Source organism: Felis catus, chromosome X (assembly GCF_018350175.1).
Source record: "Felis catus isolate Fca126 chromosome X, F.catus_Fca126_mat1.0, whole genome shotgun sequence".
NCBI classification, from domain to species: Eukaryota; Metazoa; Chordata; class Mammalia; order Carnivora; family Felidae; genus Felis; species Felis catus.
In genome coordinates this window covers 107,117,204-107,131,237 of record NC_058386.1, presented here as the reverse complement: position 1 = coordinate 107,131,237, position 14,034 = coordinate 107,117,204, and the positions used below count along the sequence as shown (strand labels likewise).

The window sequence follows — 14,034 nt, the reverse complement described above, 5'->3', positions numbered from 1 at the left end:
TGCGAAAAAAAAGATGTTTATAAAAAATTTTTTTAAAGGAAGGTGGGGTGCAGAGGGAGCGGGCTGGTGTTAGGAATCAATATCACATTCACATCAAGCTGTCCGAACCTAGTTAAACCACACTTCTCTATTCTATGGCTATACCTGCCAACTGGAAAGGTCACCTAAACATCTAGCACAAAGACCAGAATTCTAGAATTGCCTGATATTTCCCCTTTCCTGGCAATTTTGTCATAAATTGGGGTCATAAATTCAAGGGCCATGTTTATGAAACCAAATTTAGGATACCTCCTCCAGTAGGTACCGAGCATATTCCCAGGAACAATGGATTTCACTTAAAAATCCAGGATATTTGGCTGTTAAAACTACAGCTGTCTATGACTCTAATACTCAAGGGATTAAAAGAATTCAGCCTCAGAGATTTTACTTATAGTAATAGTAAAAGCATAACTGAATATGATTGCATTTTAAAGGCCTAGTTCATTTGCAATTCTACCAGGCAGTCACGGGCTGCAGTTTCAGTGATGCCTGCGGTCACTGGGGTTAGAGGACTCCCGGTCCCGGGAGTGTCGGGCCCTTTTATGCCTGTGGGATTTATCTCGGCTCCTACTTCTACTTCTCTGACTATGTCCCTCAGAACGTCCATTGTGCCGGCCGGAATGTGTGTCTGAGCTTCGACATCTATCTCTATCCCTGTTCTTTTCTTCTCTTTCTTCCCTCCTGGTTGAGGACCTATGTTCATGCTTAGCCTTCTCCTTCTTCGGCTCCCTCTCTCTGTCTTCTGCTCCACTGCGGCAGATGGTCCTGACCTCAGGAGAGCTGGGATAGTGCCTCCGCACCTCTCTGGACTCTGACTTCTGACCCCTCTCTGAGTTCTTGCTGCTGTGCTTTTTAGAGCCAGGGTCATCCTTTTCCTTTATCGCCTTGCTTCTGGGTGATGAAGAGGAGGCTGGCTGCTCTGCCTGTACCTCCCGGTCAGTCTTCTCTTTGTCTTTCTTTCTTCTCTTTTTTTCCTTTTTGTCTGGAGGAAAAAAGGGGCGCAACCAATAAGGAAAGGAAGATGGAGGAGAGGGAGGGTATAAGCAAAAGGAAAGCACCATGGGCAGCACTGTGTGTGAAGCAGTCATAATCTATACTTCCAGAAAGTGTCTCTGAGAAGCCAAGTTGGATGTCTGTCAGCCTTGATATGTCAAGATGCTGTATAAGGCAGTTCTCACCCTTAATTACCTTTCTAAAAACCCTAACTACAAATACACTCACATTCTGAGGTACTAGAGGATTAGGACTTTAATGTATGAATTTTAGGAGACAGAACTCAGCCCATAATATTTGTCTTCCACTGATACCTCTCCTTTCCCAATTAAAGCAAGGTTTCCCAAACACCTTTCCCCTTCACACTTAAGAACTGATTATCAACTCTCAGTGAACACGAGGAAGAATAAACACTTATTTAGACTACCCAGAATCTTCTCTCGGAACTTAACGCTTTACCTTTTTTGTGTTTTTTTGTGGGTTTGTCATCTTCAGAACCCTCAGATGAACTCTCTGAGGGGGTAAAAGCCCCACAGCCCTTCTCCTGGAGTTCTTTGGTCATATCATCCATTTCTTCTGAGTCCTTAGGAGCCCGATAGTTAGACACATGATCCACTCGGATAGTTCTTCCTTTGATCTAAGACAGACAGGCAATGCTTCAGCAAAGATGGCCCTCCTATCAAACTATTTGAACCCAGCTGCAGAAAGCCATGGTTTGAACCACACCCCTTACCTTCCTGCTAATTCTATTTCTGGGGAAATCACTAAAGCAGACCTGTCCAACTGGTGTGTAACAGCACATACACCCAGATTATAACTTGCTCAGCACTTGGGGCATCCAGGTAGGGCCAGGGGCAGCTGGAGTTCCTGAGGCAGTCATACTAGACAGCCTTGTCACTTTACTCCAGTGTACCACACAATAATCTTCATGTTCTACACTTGCATTAAGTGAAAAAAGCCTGGCTGGTACTGTCCAAAGCACAAGCAGCAGGGGAAACTGTGAGAATTCACATGCACAATTACCCTCAATCTGTAACATTAATTTACAGTAAAACATACCATGGTCTGGCAGCTAGAAAGAATTCCTGAAATCAAGTGCAATGTTACAGCTGTTTTCTTGATACAGCAAGTAGGATGAGGCCAAGGCAGACCAACAGTTGGGAAGGGGGAAGGAATCTTTTTTCTTCAGCCCTCATACCTTGCTCTACCCTCACCATAGTGGAACAACTGGCTCACACTGATACTTTTGTTGTCAATCACAACTCTCTGGATGAACAACAAAAAATTAACCCCTCACTTAAAAACATTTGGGCAGATACAGACTTATTCTATAGGCAAAACAATCCAAAATTTGAAAAGTCTGGCTTTTATTGTTCCCACACAAGAGCAGATTTTTATTCTTACCTTTAAGTCTGAGTAGCTTCTGTCATCTATCCTATTCCCCTTTTCAAAAACATTTTTGAAAACCTCCCTTTCATGGTGACTCCATTTGACTGCTGACCCTTATAAATCAAGCCTAGAACCTTATTCCATCCTGTCCTATAGTCTCCAGCTGCTCCATACTGGTGCAATCAGTGACAAACTCTCCAAGTCAAAAGTCACCCCCCCCCCAACCTATGACAATGTTCATCCAACTGCTAAATAAGCATAGGAATTGGGTGGAGCATAGATAAACCTGACTTGTCCCATCACTTTCTCTCAGCCCCAGGGTGAACTGAGAGGAAACAGAGGAGAAAAAACTTCAGAAGGAGTGATTTTTGTAGAATTTGTCATCAGACTTTAACTAGAGAATTTCCAGGGCCCAGTAATGCTAAGTGACTGGAGACATATGACAGACATACAAAGCCATGTCTCAGAGCATGAAGCCATGACACAGCCCCAAATCCCCTGACAGAGGATAGCATGAAAGAGCAATATTTGAGAGTCTCTTTGCTGCCCAATACGTCAGAGGTGAGAGTGGGGTGTGAGGATGGAAAGGTGAGAAACAAGAGGCTTGGTTTGGGGCATGGTGCATGGTACCCATGCTCCTGGGAAGATGAACATGAGGAAAAGGAACAATTGTTAGTAGGGTCATAAGCCAAAGAAATCATTTCCTGGGATCATTTCCTGGTCAGTATGTCCCCACACCTCTGCAACCCTCTCACACACCCAGCTGACCAGTACTGTCCTTGAACCTGTGGCGATCAGGTGGGAAATTAAACCAAACCCCTACATACAGGAAAAGTCCAGCCAAATCCTGCTTAGTGAACACACTCACCTTGATCCCATTAAAATTGTCAACAGCAAGAACTGTGCTCCTCTGGTCTTCATAGCAGAGGAAACAGAATCCTTTGGATTTCCCAGTCTTCTTGTCCCGCACCAGATTAATGTTAACAATCTCCCCATATCTATTTATTTTATAAAAGAGTAAGACACTATTGATTTAAAATGCAAAAACTTTCAACTGAATGACAAAACAAAATTCAAATAATATAGTCTGTACAGGAGACATATCTAGAACAAGATGACACAAAAGTTAAAAATAAAAATTAGATGATATAGCATGAACACTCAATTAAAAAATGGGTGGTAATATTAAGACTGAAGATGAATTCAAGGCCAAAAAAATATTTAAATGGGACTAAAAGAGCTCTTTTACACTGAAAAAGATCCTAATATATTACAAAGATATATCATGAAACTTTATGTATAAATTAACAAATCAAAAATTTTAATTAAGAAAACTATGAGAAATACAAAGAAAAACTAATAACAAAAGTTATGAGAGATTTTAACATACCACTTTAAGTTTATAACATATAATGTTGACAAAATTAAGGTCAGAGAAATATCAATATATAATTATGTAATACAAATAAACATAATTAATAATATAACAATTATAATGTTAAATATTAATGTCAAACTAGTGGATATATAGATACATTTAAATCTCACAAAAAGAGGACAATTTCTTCTAAAGAGTCTAAAATTGACCATAACCTCCAAAAACCTCAATAACCTCCAAAAACAGAACAGACCATGTCCTCCAATCACAATGTTATACAGCCGAAAATAATATTTTAAATAAAAAAATACCCTAGGGACGCCTGGGTGGCTCAGTCAGTTAAGCATCCGACTTTGGCTCGGGTCATGATCTCGCAGTACATGAGTTCAAGCCCCGTGTTGGGCTCTGTGCTGACAGCTCAGAGCCTGGAGCCTGCTTCCAATTCTGTGTCTCCCTCTCTCTCGGCCCCTCCCCCACTCTGCTCTGTCTCTCTCTGTCTCTCAAAAATGAATAAATGTTAACTAATGTTAACTAAATGTTAACCCTATTAACTAAAACTTGAAACCTACTCTCTTAGCTAACAACTGGATCAAAGAAAAAGTGAAATAAAATGAAGAAAAACATCAATGGCAGAGTACTTCAAAAAAAAAAAAAAATGAGAAGCATATATACCAAAACTTACAGGATAGGGCAAAAACCATACTCAGGAAAATCTGTAACCTTAAAGAGTTTGACGTCAAAAAGACAGAATGAATATAAAAGAAAACAAACATAAGGAAAGCAGATGGGAATTAATACAGATAAAAGCAGAAATTAATTAAATAGAAACTAGAAAATTCTACATTATTCCTTGTACAAAGTTAAATTCCAGCTAAGTTAAAGATTCCTAAGTTAAAAAGTAAAGTCATAAAAATAAAATAGGAATTGGGCACCTGGGTGGCTCAGTCAGTTAAGGGTCCGACTTCAGCTCAGGTCATGATTTCACAGTTCATGAGTTTGAGCCCTGCATCAGGCTCTCTGCTGTCAGCACAGAGCCCACTTCGGATCCTCTGCCCCACCTCTCTGCCCCTCCCCAGCTTGTGTTCTCTCTCTCTCTCTCTCAAAATAAATAAATAAACTTATTTTAAAAATAGCTATTGATTGATACTTAGTAACATGATCATATACATACATCCCAGCCAGGTATGTAGCATCTTACCAAATAGAAAATACAGGCTACTCGTCCAATGTTTACTTTATGCCACTTTGCTTTTACAAAAGACCTATATTAGTACCTGTTTTCACTAAGAAATCTGAAGATGATTTTTGCTTTTATGAAATGGTAATTGTTTTCCACCTTATGCCATTTCAGCTTAGAAAAAGCTTTTACAGAACACTACCTTCGGCTAGCAGGGGAAACCTGTACCTGGGCCAATTCAACTGAGGCCAGGAACTATTTAACACTATTTAATATTGTAGGTATTGGACAATGCAATTACACAGGAGAAAACATGTAAAAAATGAAAAAGAAGTAGTAACACTATCTCTGAAGATTATATAGGATAGTCTGTATAGAAAACCCAAGAGAAACAATGAAAAAAACAGTGTAACAATTCAGTAATAGGATACAAAGTTAAAAAAATAAATCACTCTCTTACATACAAACAATCAGAAGACATAATTAAAGATAAACCCCATTTTTAATAGTAACAAAAAGATAAAATACCTAAAAATAAACTTAACAAGCAATGCACAAAGTCTATATAAAGAAAACTTTTAAAAACTGAAACACCACACAGATTTGAACAAATACGAAGACATCCCTTGTTTTTGGATAGGATGACTCAACATCATAAAGACAGCAACATCTTCCCCAAGTTAATACTTAAATTTAATGTAGTATAAGTTGTGTTTTATTTAGCTGAAGAAGTTGATTCTAATGTTCTCATGGGAAAATGAACATGTAAGAATAGATGGAAAAACTTCAAAAAAGAACAAGGAGAGGGAGCAACTCTCCTAGATTTTAAACACACTGAAAACTTCTATGATTGATTAGTGTGGTACTGGCACGTGAAGAGACAGACCAACAAAAGAGAACAGAAAGCCAATAAAGAGGGATGCCTCGGTCCCTCAGTCAGTTAAGCATCTGACTCTTGATTTCAGCTCAGGTCAGTCAGATCAAGCCCTGCTCAGTGGGGAGCCTGCTTGGGGTTCTCTCTCTCCTTCTCTGCCCCTCCCCTACTTATGCATGCATTCTCTCTCTCTCTCTCCCTCTCCCGCTCCCTCTCTCCCTCCCTCTCTCTCTCTCAAAATAAATAAACTTTATAAAAACATTTAAAAAAAGAAAGCCAATAAAGAGACTGAAGTATATATGGTAAAGTAACATGGTAAAGGTAACATCTTAATTTGCTTGGGAAAATATGGACTTTTTTATAAATGTGGGAACTGAACAACCATTGAAAAAAACATGAAAGTGAATCTGTACCTCACACTATCAGAATAACCCTAAATGGATCAGACTTCAATGCATAAAACTGAAACTATACAAGTACTAGAAGAGAATACAGATGGGTGGAGTGGAGAGAAATACTGTCTAATTATGACTCAAAATCCAGAATCAATAAAAAAAAAGACTGATAAATTTGATCATATAAAACACTAGAGCATGAGACTATAAAGGGACAGCACAAAGGAGTTTTTAGGGTGATGGAATTGTTCTTTATCCTAATTGTGGGGTAACTACACAAATCTATACACGCATTAAAGCTCACAGGACTGTACACCCCCTAAAAAGTCAATTTTACCACATGATAATTTAAATACACGAATGAATAAAAAAATTTTTTTAATTCTGCATAGCAAAAAAAAAAAATCACAAAATCAAAAGACAAATGACAAATTAGGAGAAAATATTTACAATTTATACCACAGATAAAGGACCAGAAAGTAATTGCTTTTCCTATTCTGTAAAGAATCTTAGCAGGACAACTGGTAAAGCTGAATAAAGCCTATGGATTAGGCTTAATACAATACTATTGTATCAGTGTTAACTTCTTGAATTGATCACCATACCGAGGTTAAACAAGAGAATGCCCTTGTTTGGGGGAAAATACACATTGAAGAATTTAGGAATAAATGGGCACCATGTCTGTAATTGACGATCAAATTATTCAGAAAAAAAATAATAGGTATACATAGGGAGAAATAATGACAAGGCAAATGTGGTAAAATGTTAACATTTAAGAAAAAGGGAAATAAGTATTCCTTATACTACTTTATAACTTTCATAATTTAAGTCTGAGATTATTTCAACATAAAAAGTAAAAGAAAAAATATAGGAACTCATTTAAACGGACTCCTATAGACCAAACTGGTACAATTTGTGCATCAAGATATAATGATGATGGCAATGTAGTAGAACACATCAAATTAAGTACAATAAGCCCACAGTAACACAGTACATGACAAAATGTTATAACAAAGAGTTAACATCAATTAAGAGCTTTTGTAAAATCACTAAGAAAATGAGGAACACACCAACAGCAAAAAACAAGCAAGGGATATGAATAGACACTTAAAAAATAATAATAATGGCATGTAAATCTATGAAAAGATTACATCAACCTCACTGATGAATAAAGGCAAAATAAAATAATAATGAGAAGCCATACAACAAATATTTTTTAAAATTACCACGGTTGATTAGCATTCACAAAAATGGGCATTCTAGTGAAAGTAGAAATCGGTACAACCTTTCAAAGAGCAATTTGATCATATTTATAAAACATCTTAAAAACGCTAACATATTGATCCAGTAATTTCACTATGGAAGGTATGAATCCATACAGAGATGTATATACTACCATGTATGCTGCAATACAATTTATAATGGCAAAATATTAGAAATAATGCCCAACATTAAATAAAAAATAAATACACCAAAATGTTGTTTTTCCTTAAAGTACATTCTATTTCCTTCTTTATGCTTTTTCTTTTTGCCAAATGATTATGCATTATAATGATTATACATTACCTTGATAATCAGAAAACAAAACATTTTTTGAAAACCACTGTTATCAATGGCAACAGCAATCTTCATGGAGAGCAATGTGTGTAGCCAGAATTGAGAATTAAAATAAACAAACACTAGCTGATCATCACTCAATGCAAATAAGACAAGAACAGCCCCTAAATGGAGGGCTGGACCAGGCAGAGGTATCCTAAGGGGTGGAAGCTGCACCTGCTACGAACTTCCAGCTGCCCAGAATTTGGAGGAAGCAGCCTCTGTCCCTCTCAGGGCACTCTGCCAGTGTGGGATGCCAAGGCCCTCTACCACGGCCTTCTTCTCATGTATACTGCCCAATTTCCTTCCCATGGCCCTCTGTCCCAAATGCTGCCCAACCACTCATCCAGGGTCTCCTTCCTATGGGATGGTCCAATCATCTACTGCCATGGCAATGTCTCTGCCATGGTGTGCTGGCTGTGTTTGCTTGCCCAAACCCTTTTGCCACTGTCTTCTGCCTATTCATGCAGCTTCCCTGCAACAGTCCTCTGCCCTCAGGGCCCCTCTGGCCCTACAGACTGTCTAACCACTCTGTGTCACTCTGGGTTGTGCCCAGTCCCTCTCCTACCAGCTGTCACTACCAGTGCGAGCTGCCAAATCGCTCTCCCACCCCAGTACTGCTGCTTTCATCTCATAGCAGAATGAAGAGTATAAGGTTCACCCACTCATTCTTGTTCCTCACCAGCCTGTAATTCTCAGCTTCTGGATAAAGAGATTGGCTCTGCTCACTAACCTCATGCTCATCTAGAAACAAAGAAAACAAACTGCTACCTAAACCTTTTGCTTTTTTTCCCCACTCCTCTGTGCTTTGCCCTAATCCTACAACACCACACAGGTGTGTGCCAGAAGGGCCCTGGGACCATGGGTTACCCTTAGTTTGTAGGAGTCCAAGGAGCTCCACATAGTAGCTTCTTGTGAGTTCCACTCTGTTTGCGTGTAGGCCGAGGCTGGACAAGCCTCAGTGAAAGAGCAGTAAAAATAGACCATAATCCCTAAGATGGCTTCCTAAATTATCCAACTTCTTGGATTTTGCATATTGGGAGACTTCTATAACCATGTCCGGGGGCTGATCTAGACTAGGGCAGATGCTCTAGCCTTCCCCATGCAGGGAGACCAATCAGCCTAGAATTAAAATAAATGGATTTTATGATGCCACAAAATGCTTTATGGTAGCACACTCTGATGACCCAGAAGTCAGGAAATGAAAAAGACTTACTGTGAGAACACACAAATGATGTCCCCTTCAGTCAGTTCATAAGGAAGTCCTCCTAGAAGAAAAAAAAACACATTTCAATTACACAAACATTTACCAAGTGTATATTACATACCATGCACTAGGCCTGGCACTGGGGGTGCAAAGAAGAGTAAGCCACAGGGCCTGCCCTCAAAGAATTCAGTCTGGGGCCCCTGGGTGGCTCAGTCGGTTAGGCATCCGACTGTGGCTCAGGTCATGATCTCATGGTTAGTGAGTTCAAACCCTGCATCAGGCTCTGCTGTCAGCACAGAGCCTGCTTTGGATCCTCTGTCTCTCTCTCTCTCTCTCTCTCTCTCTCTCTCTCTCTCTCTCTCTCAAAAATAAATAAACCTTCAAAAAAAGAAAAAAGAACTCACAGTCTGATGATATGATAGAAGCATATATAAGGTGCAGCAGTAGGGCAGGAAAAGGAGTGATTAACTTTGACTGAAAGGTTGTGTGTCAGCACTAACCAAATACTCCTCACACCCAAAAGCTTATGAACAAAGCAGATAGTTTCCAACATAAAACTCTACTTCCACAAACATATCTTGAACTCACCTGTTCTTTTACCCGCAAATTCACAACTAAGTTCCAAAATCAGTTTAAGTTAGAAAATTTTAACCCCACCTCACATAGACTAAGGATTATAAAGACAACTGTTGAGCATTCCATAGGAAAGAAATTCCTCTGCAAATCATTCCTTCCTCATCTGTAAAATGGGAATATTAGTACTTACCCCACAGAACTGTTGTGAGAATTAAATAAAACAATGAATATAAAATGCTTAGCACAGTATCTGGTGCAATAACCCCTTTGAACAAACTGTCACATTACTGGATGTGACACAAAGTGAACGCAGAGATGATCATATGGCCATGGAGAGAAGGCAGGAGCTAATTAGATGAGGAGAATTAATTCTGAGGGAAGGGGAAAGAGGGGCTAGCAGTAATACAGGATTGTGGCTAAGACCATGAGTTCCAGAATCCCACAGTTCTGGTTGCTCCACATACTAGCTATGTGACCTTAAGTCCATTAACTTCTCTGCACCTCAGTTTCCTCAGCTGTGTAATGGGAGAGGGGACACGGTATGGTAACAACTGTCTCTGACAAACCAAGTGGCAAGACTCTTACCACAGTGAATGGCAAAGGGTAACTATCGTGGGCACTGATTTGGCAGGGGGAGCAACTAGAAATGGGGGAGAGAGAGATATGAAAAAAGGATTTAAGGGGCAGACAGCAGAAGGAAATAAGTGTGATGAATGCTGGGAAGAATGAAAGGCGGGAATGCTGAAATATTAAAAAGCAGGCCAGGACAGAATGACGAGTAGTGCGGGAGAAAGATGTGGACCTCACCCAGGAAGATCCAGGCGCTGTCCTTGTACTCGGAGTGCCAGGACACCTTATCTGCCACCCCAAGCTGGACCTCACGCTCATTCAGCTCGTTGATCAGCTTCACTTTAGTTAAAGGGCTGCAGAGACAGGCGGACGTTAAGTGCGGCCTGGCCAGATGTAAGGGAGAGCAAAACTAGGGGGGTAATTTTTCAGTCTCCGCGCCTCTCCCGACCCTCGGCTCGGCAGACGCTCTACCACCCCAGCCCTGGTGGGCCACCTCCCGCGGCCGGTCCCTACTTCCCCAAAGATAAGCTGAGGCCTTACTTCATCTCCGCGGGTCCACGCTCAGCAGCTAGACATTGACTTCCGGGCGAGCCTGCAACGCGCATGCGCAGCCCTGACGCCTCGCGCCCATTGGATTCCGCGGTGCTCGCCCCGCGCCGGAAGGCTGGACAGCGCCAGGGCGTAGCGCTTGCGCACTAGCGCGGAAAAGGACTTACCTTGCTCCGTAGGTTTCGCGGTACCGGAGAATTTTTGTCTAGTCCGTCGCTTCCTCCCTATGTGAAATGGGGCGTGAATGTGAGCCGGGTTTATTGCCGGACTCTCAGCTCCTGGACGACGCCTCACACTGATTGGGCTACCTATAAATGCTGAATAAAGACTGGAAAAGGTGCCTGTTATGGCAACTTTAGTCTCAGCCTTTGCTCTCAGTGCAAATCCCTACTCGGGCTTCCACTCCCAGCTAATCTTAGCTCACACATACATACACCCATCAAAGCATCTCTGTCCAGGAATTACAACAGAAAAGTGAAGAAGATATGCGAAAGGATAAACCTTTTTTTCTTCCTCAAATCCAAATGCATAGGCAATTGACCAGCGTGTCTCTATAAGCTGAATTGAATACCCAGATTTGTGTGAAAGCTGCTATCCTCACCCTTTTCCAGTCTCGCTGCTACTTGAGCAGGAGGCAGAAATAGTTAAAAAGCTAATAAGTTAGCAGATGCTAGTTTGTGTGCTAAGCAATTTACATGTATTGGCCCTCCATTCTCACAACTACTCCATAAAGCCTATAGATAAAATTACCCTCTTCGTTTTATAGAGGGAGAAACTGAGATTCAAAGGAGTTAACTAGTTGTTTCAAAGGAGGTACTCTGCCTCTACTTATCAGGTCCGGTTGATTTAATCCGCCCTTACTGAGCATCTATGTTTGTCCTGTACAGCAAATCTGTAGACAGAAATGTTAAGTTTAGGTTCTCTTCCCTCAGGAGCTAATAATATCATTGAGGATACAAGATATATTTGCCTGGTAGATTTTACTCCAGAATAACTAGGAACCCATAGAAGAGATGGTGGCAGACAATGTGTGATTTAAGCCATATTGAAGTTCTGAATCCATCTTGCACGTGTCTACATCAATGGCTGTGAGAACATGCATGGTTTAGAAGTGAAGTTCCAGAGCTGTGTAGTTCTCTGCATAGGCCTAACTCAGAGCCCCAGAAGTTAGGCACTTCAGAAAAGTACTTTGATGATAATGATGATGATGACGATGATGACGACAACTATAACTTCAATGACTCACCATGTACCCAATGTCCTGACAAAAAGCAGAAGGGAGGCTACCCACCAATGACAGTTTCTCTTCATTCATTCTGTTTGTGTCCCTTCCCCACTCCAACCCAGCTATTCATTAACTTTGTAGAATTATCTTGGCAGTGAAAACTAAACAGTGACAGATTGCATACAGGTTTTATCTGCTCCTGGGAATCTTAAGTTGCTTAGTTGTAGGGTTGAAGTAGCCACTGCAAAGTGATAAACCAGCATGTAGCATTATCTGGCTGGATTCTTCAAGCAACTGTGAAATGAAAGAAATGGGGCTACACCTGGGTCTTGGACATCAGGGTTCAAAAGGAAGCTGAAGCAAAAGAGGAGATAAATACCAACCAAAGGGAAGGACAATTCAGTTGGAGGAGGACATGAGAAGACTGCTACTATCAAGCTAGTGGGTTCAGCAGAGATATTCTGAACCTGGGAGAACTGAAAAACATCCCAGTTTGCCTGGGACATCCCCATCGATGTGCTTCCAATTGGTAGGAATTGGTAGGTGAGACGATGTCTAGAGATTTCCACAAGTCTGGGTGGAAAGGGAATGAGGATCCAGAGGACCCTCTGATCTGAGGGTCTGAGAAGAGAACCAGGGTTTGCTATTCAAGGTGGCTATTAGTGATCTCCACCAGTAACATCCATTTAGCACCCACTGTATGGAAAGCTCACGTCTAGGCTCTATGGGCAATACTGAGTAACCCATAGGTAGTCCTTACATTCAAGCCAAGGCTGAACAATATGTCCAGCCAAATTCATCTCTTCACTTCCCACCACACCACATCCCAAAACAGCTTTCCCTCCTAACTTCCTAATTTCAAGAAATGTTATCAACATTTGCCTGGTTGCCCAGGTACAAAAACAGGGGTTTTATATTTCAGTCTTCCCTATTCTTCACCCAAAGATATCTATCCAATCACCAAGTCCAATAACTGCGCTACTGCAGTGTCTATAAATTGCATCTCATCCAGTCACGGTTCTGTTTCATTATCGCATGGCTCCTAGTTCTTTCAGTACTTGTATAAATGCCTCAGCCCCTATTCTCCAGTCTTTTCTCCCACTGCTCCCCAACACAAAGCCTCAATTTCAGCCAGCTTTCACTTCTATCCATTCCCTCAGGGGTTCCTTTCATTATCCAGCCTAGACGCCCTGCTGGGAGACCCCTATGCCCCTGGGCCACTCCTCTCTCTCTCTCTCTCTCTGAAACCCACCTGAGCTCTCAACTCCCATCAGGGCATCTCTCAAGTAGGAAACCTTTCCTGACCTCACTAGTCCACACTGATGGTTCCCACTTCTGAACTCTGCAGCATATCACAACTCTTTTATGTTATCTCCCCAGGGAGGCTGTCAGATCCTGGAAAATACAGGCTCTTCCTTTCTAAGCCCTCAGCACCTCAAACCTCGAACACTTTTCTGCACATATAGCAAGCAAGCAATACAACTGCTGGTTAATGAAGTTGCAAACACACAGAGATATGGTTACCTTTAGGGAAACAGATGAGGATAGGAGAGAGGATTTTATTTTCCTTATGTTTCTTTCTATACTGTTAGAATTTTCTTCCCTTTATTCAGAGATCACTTACATTTTTTTATTGCCATGTTATCTTGGCAGGGAGATCGTGACCTTTATTTTCTCACTTTTGTCTTTTGTTCATTTATTCAACAAATTTTTTTTTATTATTTTTTTAATATGAAATTTATTGTCAAATTGGTTTCCATACAACACCCAGTGCTCATCCCAAAAGGTGCCCTCCTCAATACCCATCACCCACCCTCTCCTCCCTCCCACCCCCCATCAACCCTCAGTTTTATTCAACAAATATTTATTGAGCAACTACTATATGCTAGACACTGTTCTAGATGCGAGGGTTATAACAGTAAACAAGGCAAGGAGAGTTCTTGTCTTCATGGAGTTTACATTCTTGTTGGGGAAGAAGGCAAATAAACATATAAACATACATCCAATGTTGAGAAGTGCTATGAAGGGTAAGGGGACAGAGAGTTACGAAGTGTTGCTATTTTAAA

General features: G+C 41.0%; 2 protein-coding genes across 2 annotated transcripts in view; both read right to left on the bottom strand.

Annotated features, from left to right (window-relative positions):
* Positions 1-10,870, bottom strand: RBMX2 (RNA binding motif protein X-linked 2). Its single transcript, XM_023248834.2, has 6 exons — positions 10,735-10,870; positions 10,432-10,547; positions 9,058-9,109; positions 3,290-3,419; positions 1,492-1,669; positions 1-1,021 (listed from the first exon to the last, which is right to left on the bottom strand). Exons 1-6 carry the CDS (start codon positions 10,797-10,799, stop codon positions 519-521), a joined length of 1,044 nt encoding a protein of 347 aa, XP_023104602.1. The 5' UTR covers positions 10,800-10,870; the 3' UTR covers positions 1-518.
* SLC25A14 (solute carrier family 25 member 14) overlaps positions 10,856-14,034 on the bottom strand; it is a 59,232-nt gene continuing 56,053 nt past the window's right edge. Inside the window, exon 9 of the mRNA XM_045050559.1 lies at positions 10,856-10,967. Within this exon, the coding sequence (XP_044906494.1) occupies positions 10,890-10,967 (78 nt within the window). The 3' untranslated portion in view covers positions 10,856-10,889. The remainder of the gene's footprint in view (positions 10,968-14,034) is intronic.

Excerpts from the sequence above, each read along its gene's own strand:
- RBMX2 (XM_023248834.2), bottom strand. The coding sequence starts at position 10,799 with ATGCGCGTTGCAGGCTCGCCCGGAAGTCAATGTCTAGCTGCTGAGCGT. Across the intron at positions 3,420-9,057 it reads ATCATTTGTGTGTTCTCACA|ATATGGGGAGATTGTTAACA; the intron begins GTAAGTCTTTTT and ends TAAAATAAATAG. Across the intron at positions 1,022-1,491 it reads CACAAAAAAACACAAAAAAG|ACAAAAAGGAAAAAAAGAGA; the intron begins GTAAAGCGTTAA and ends TTTTTCCTCCAG.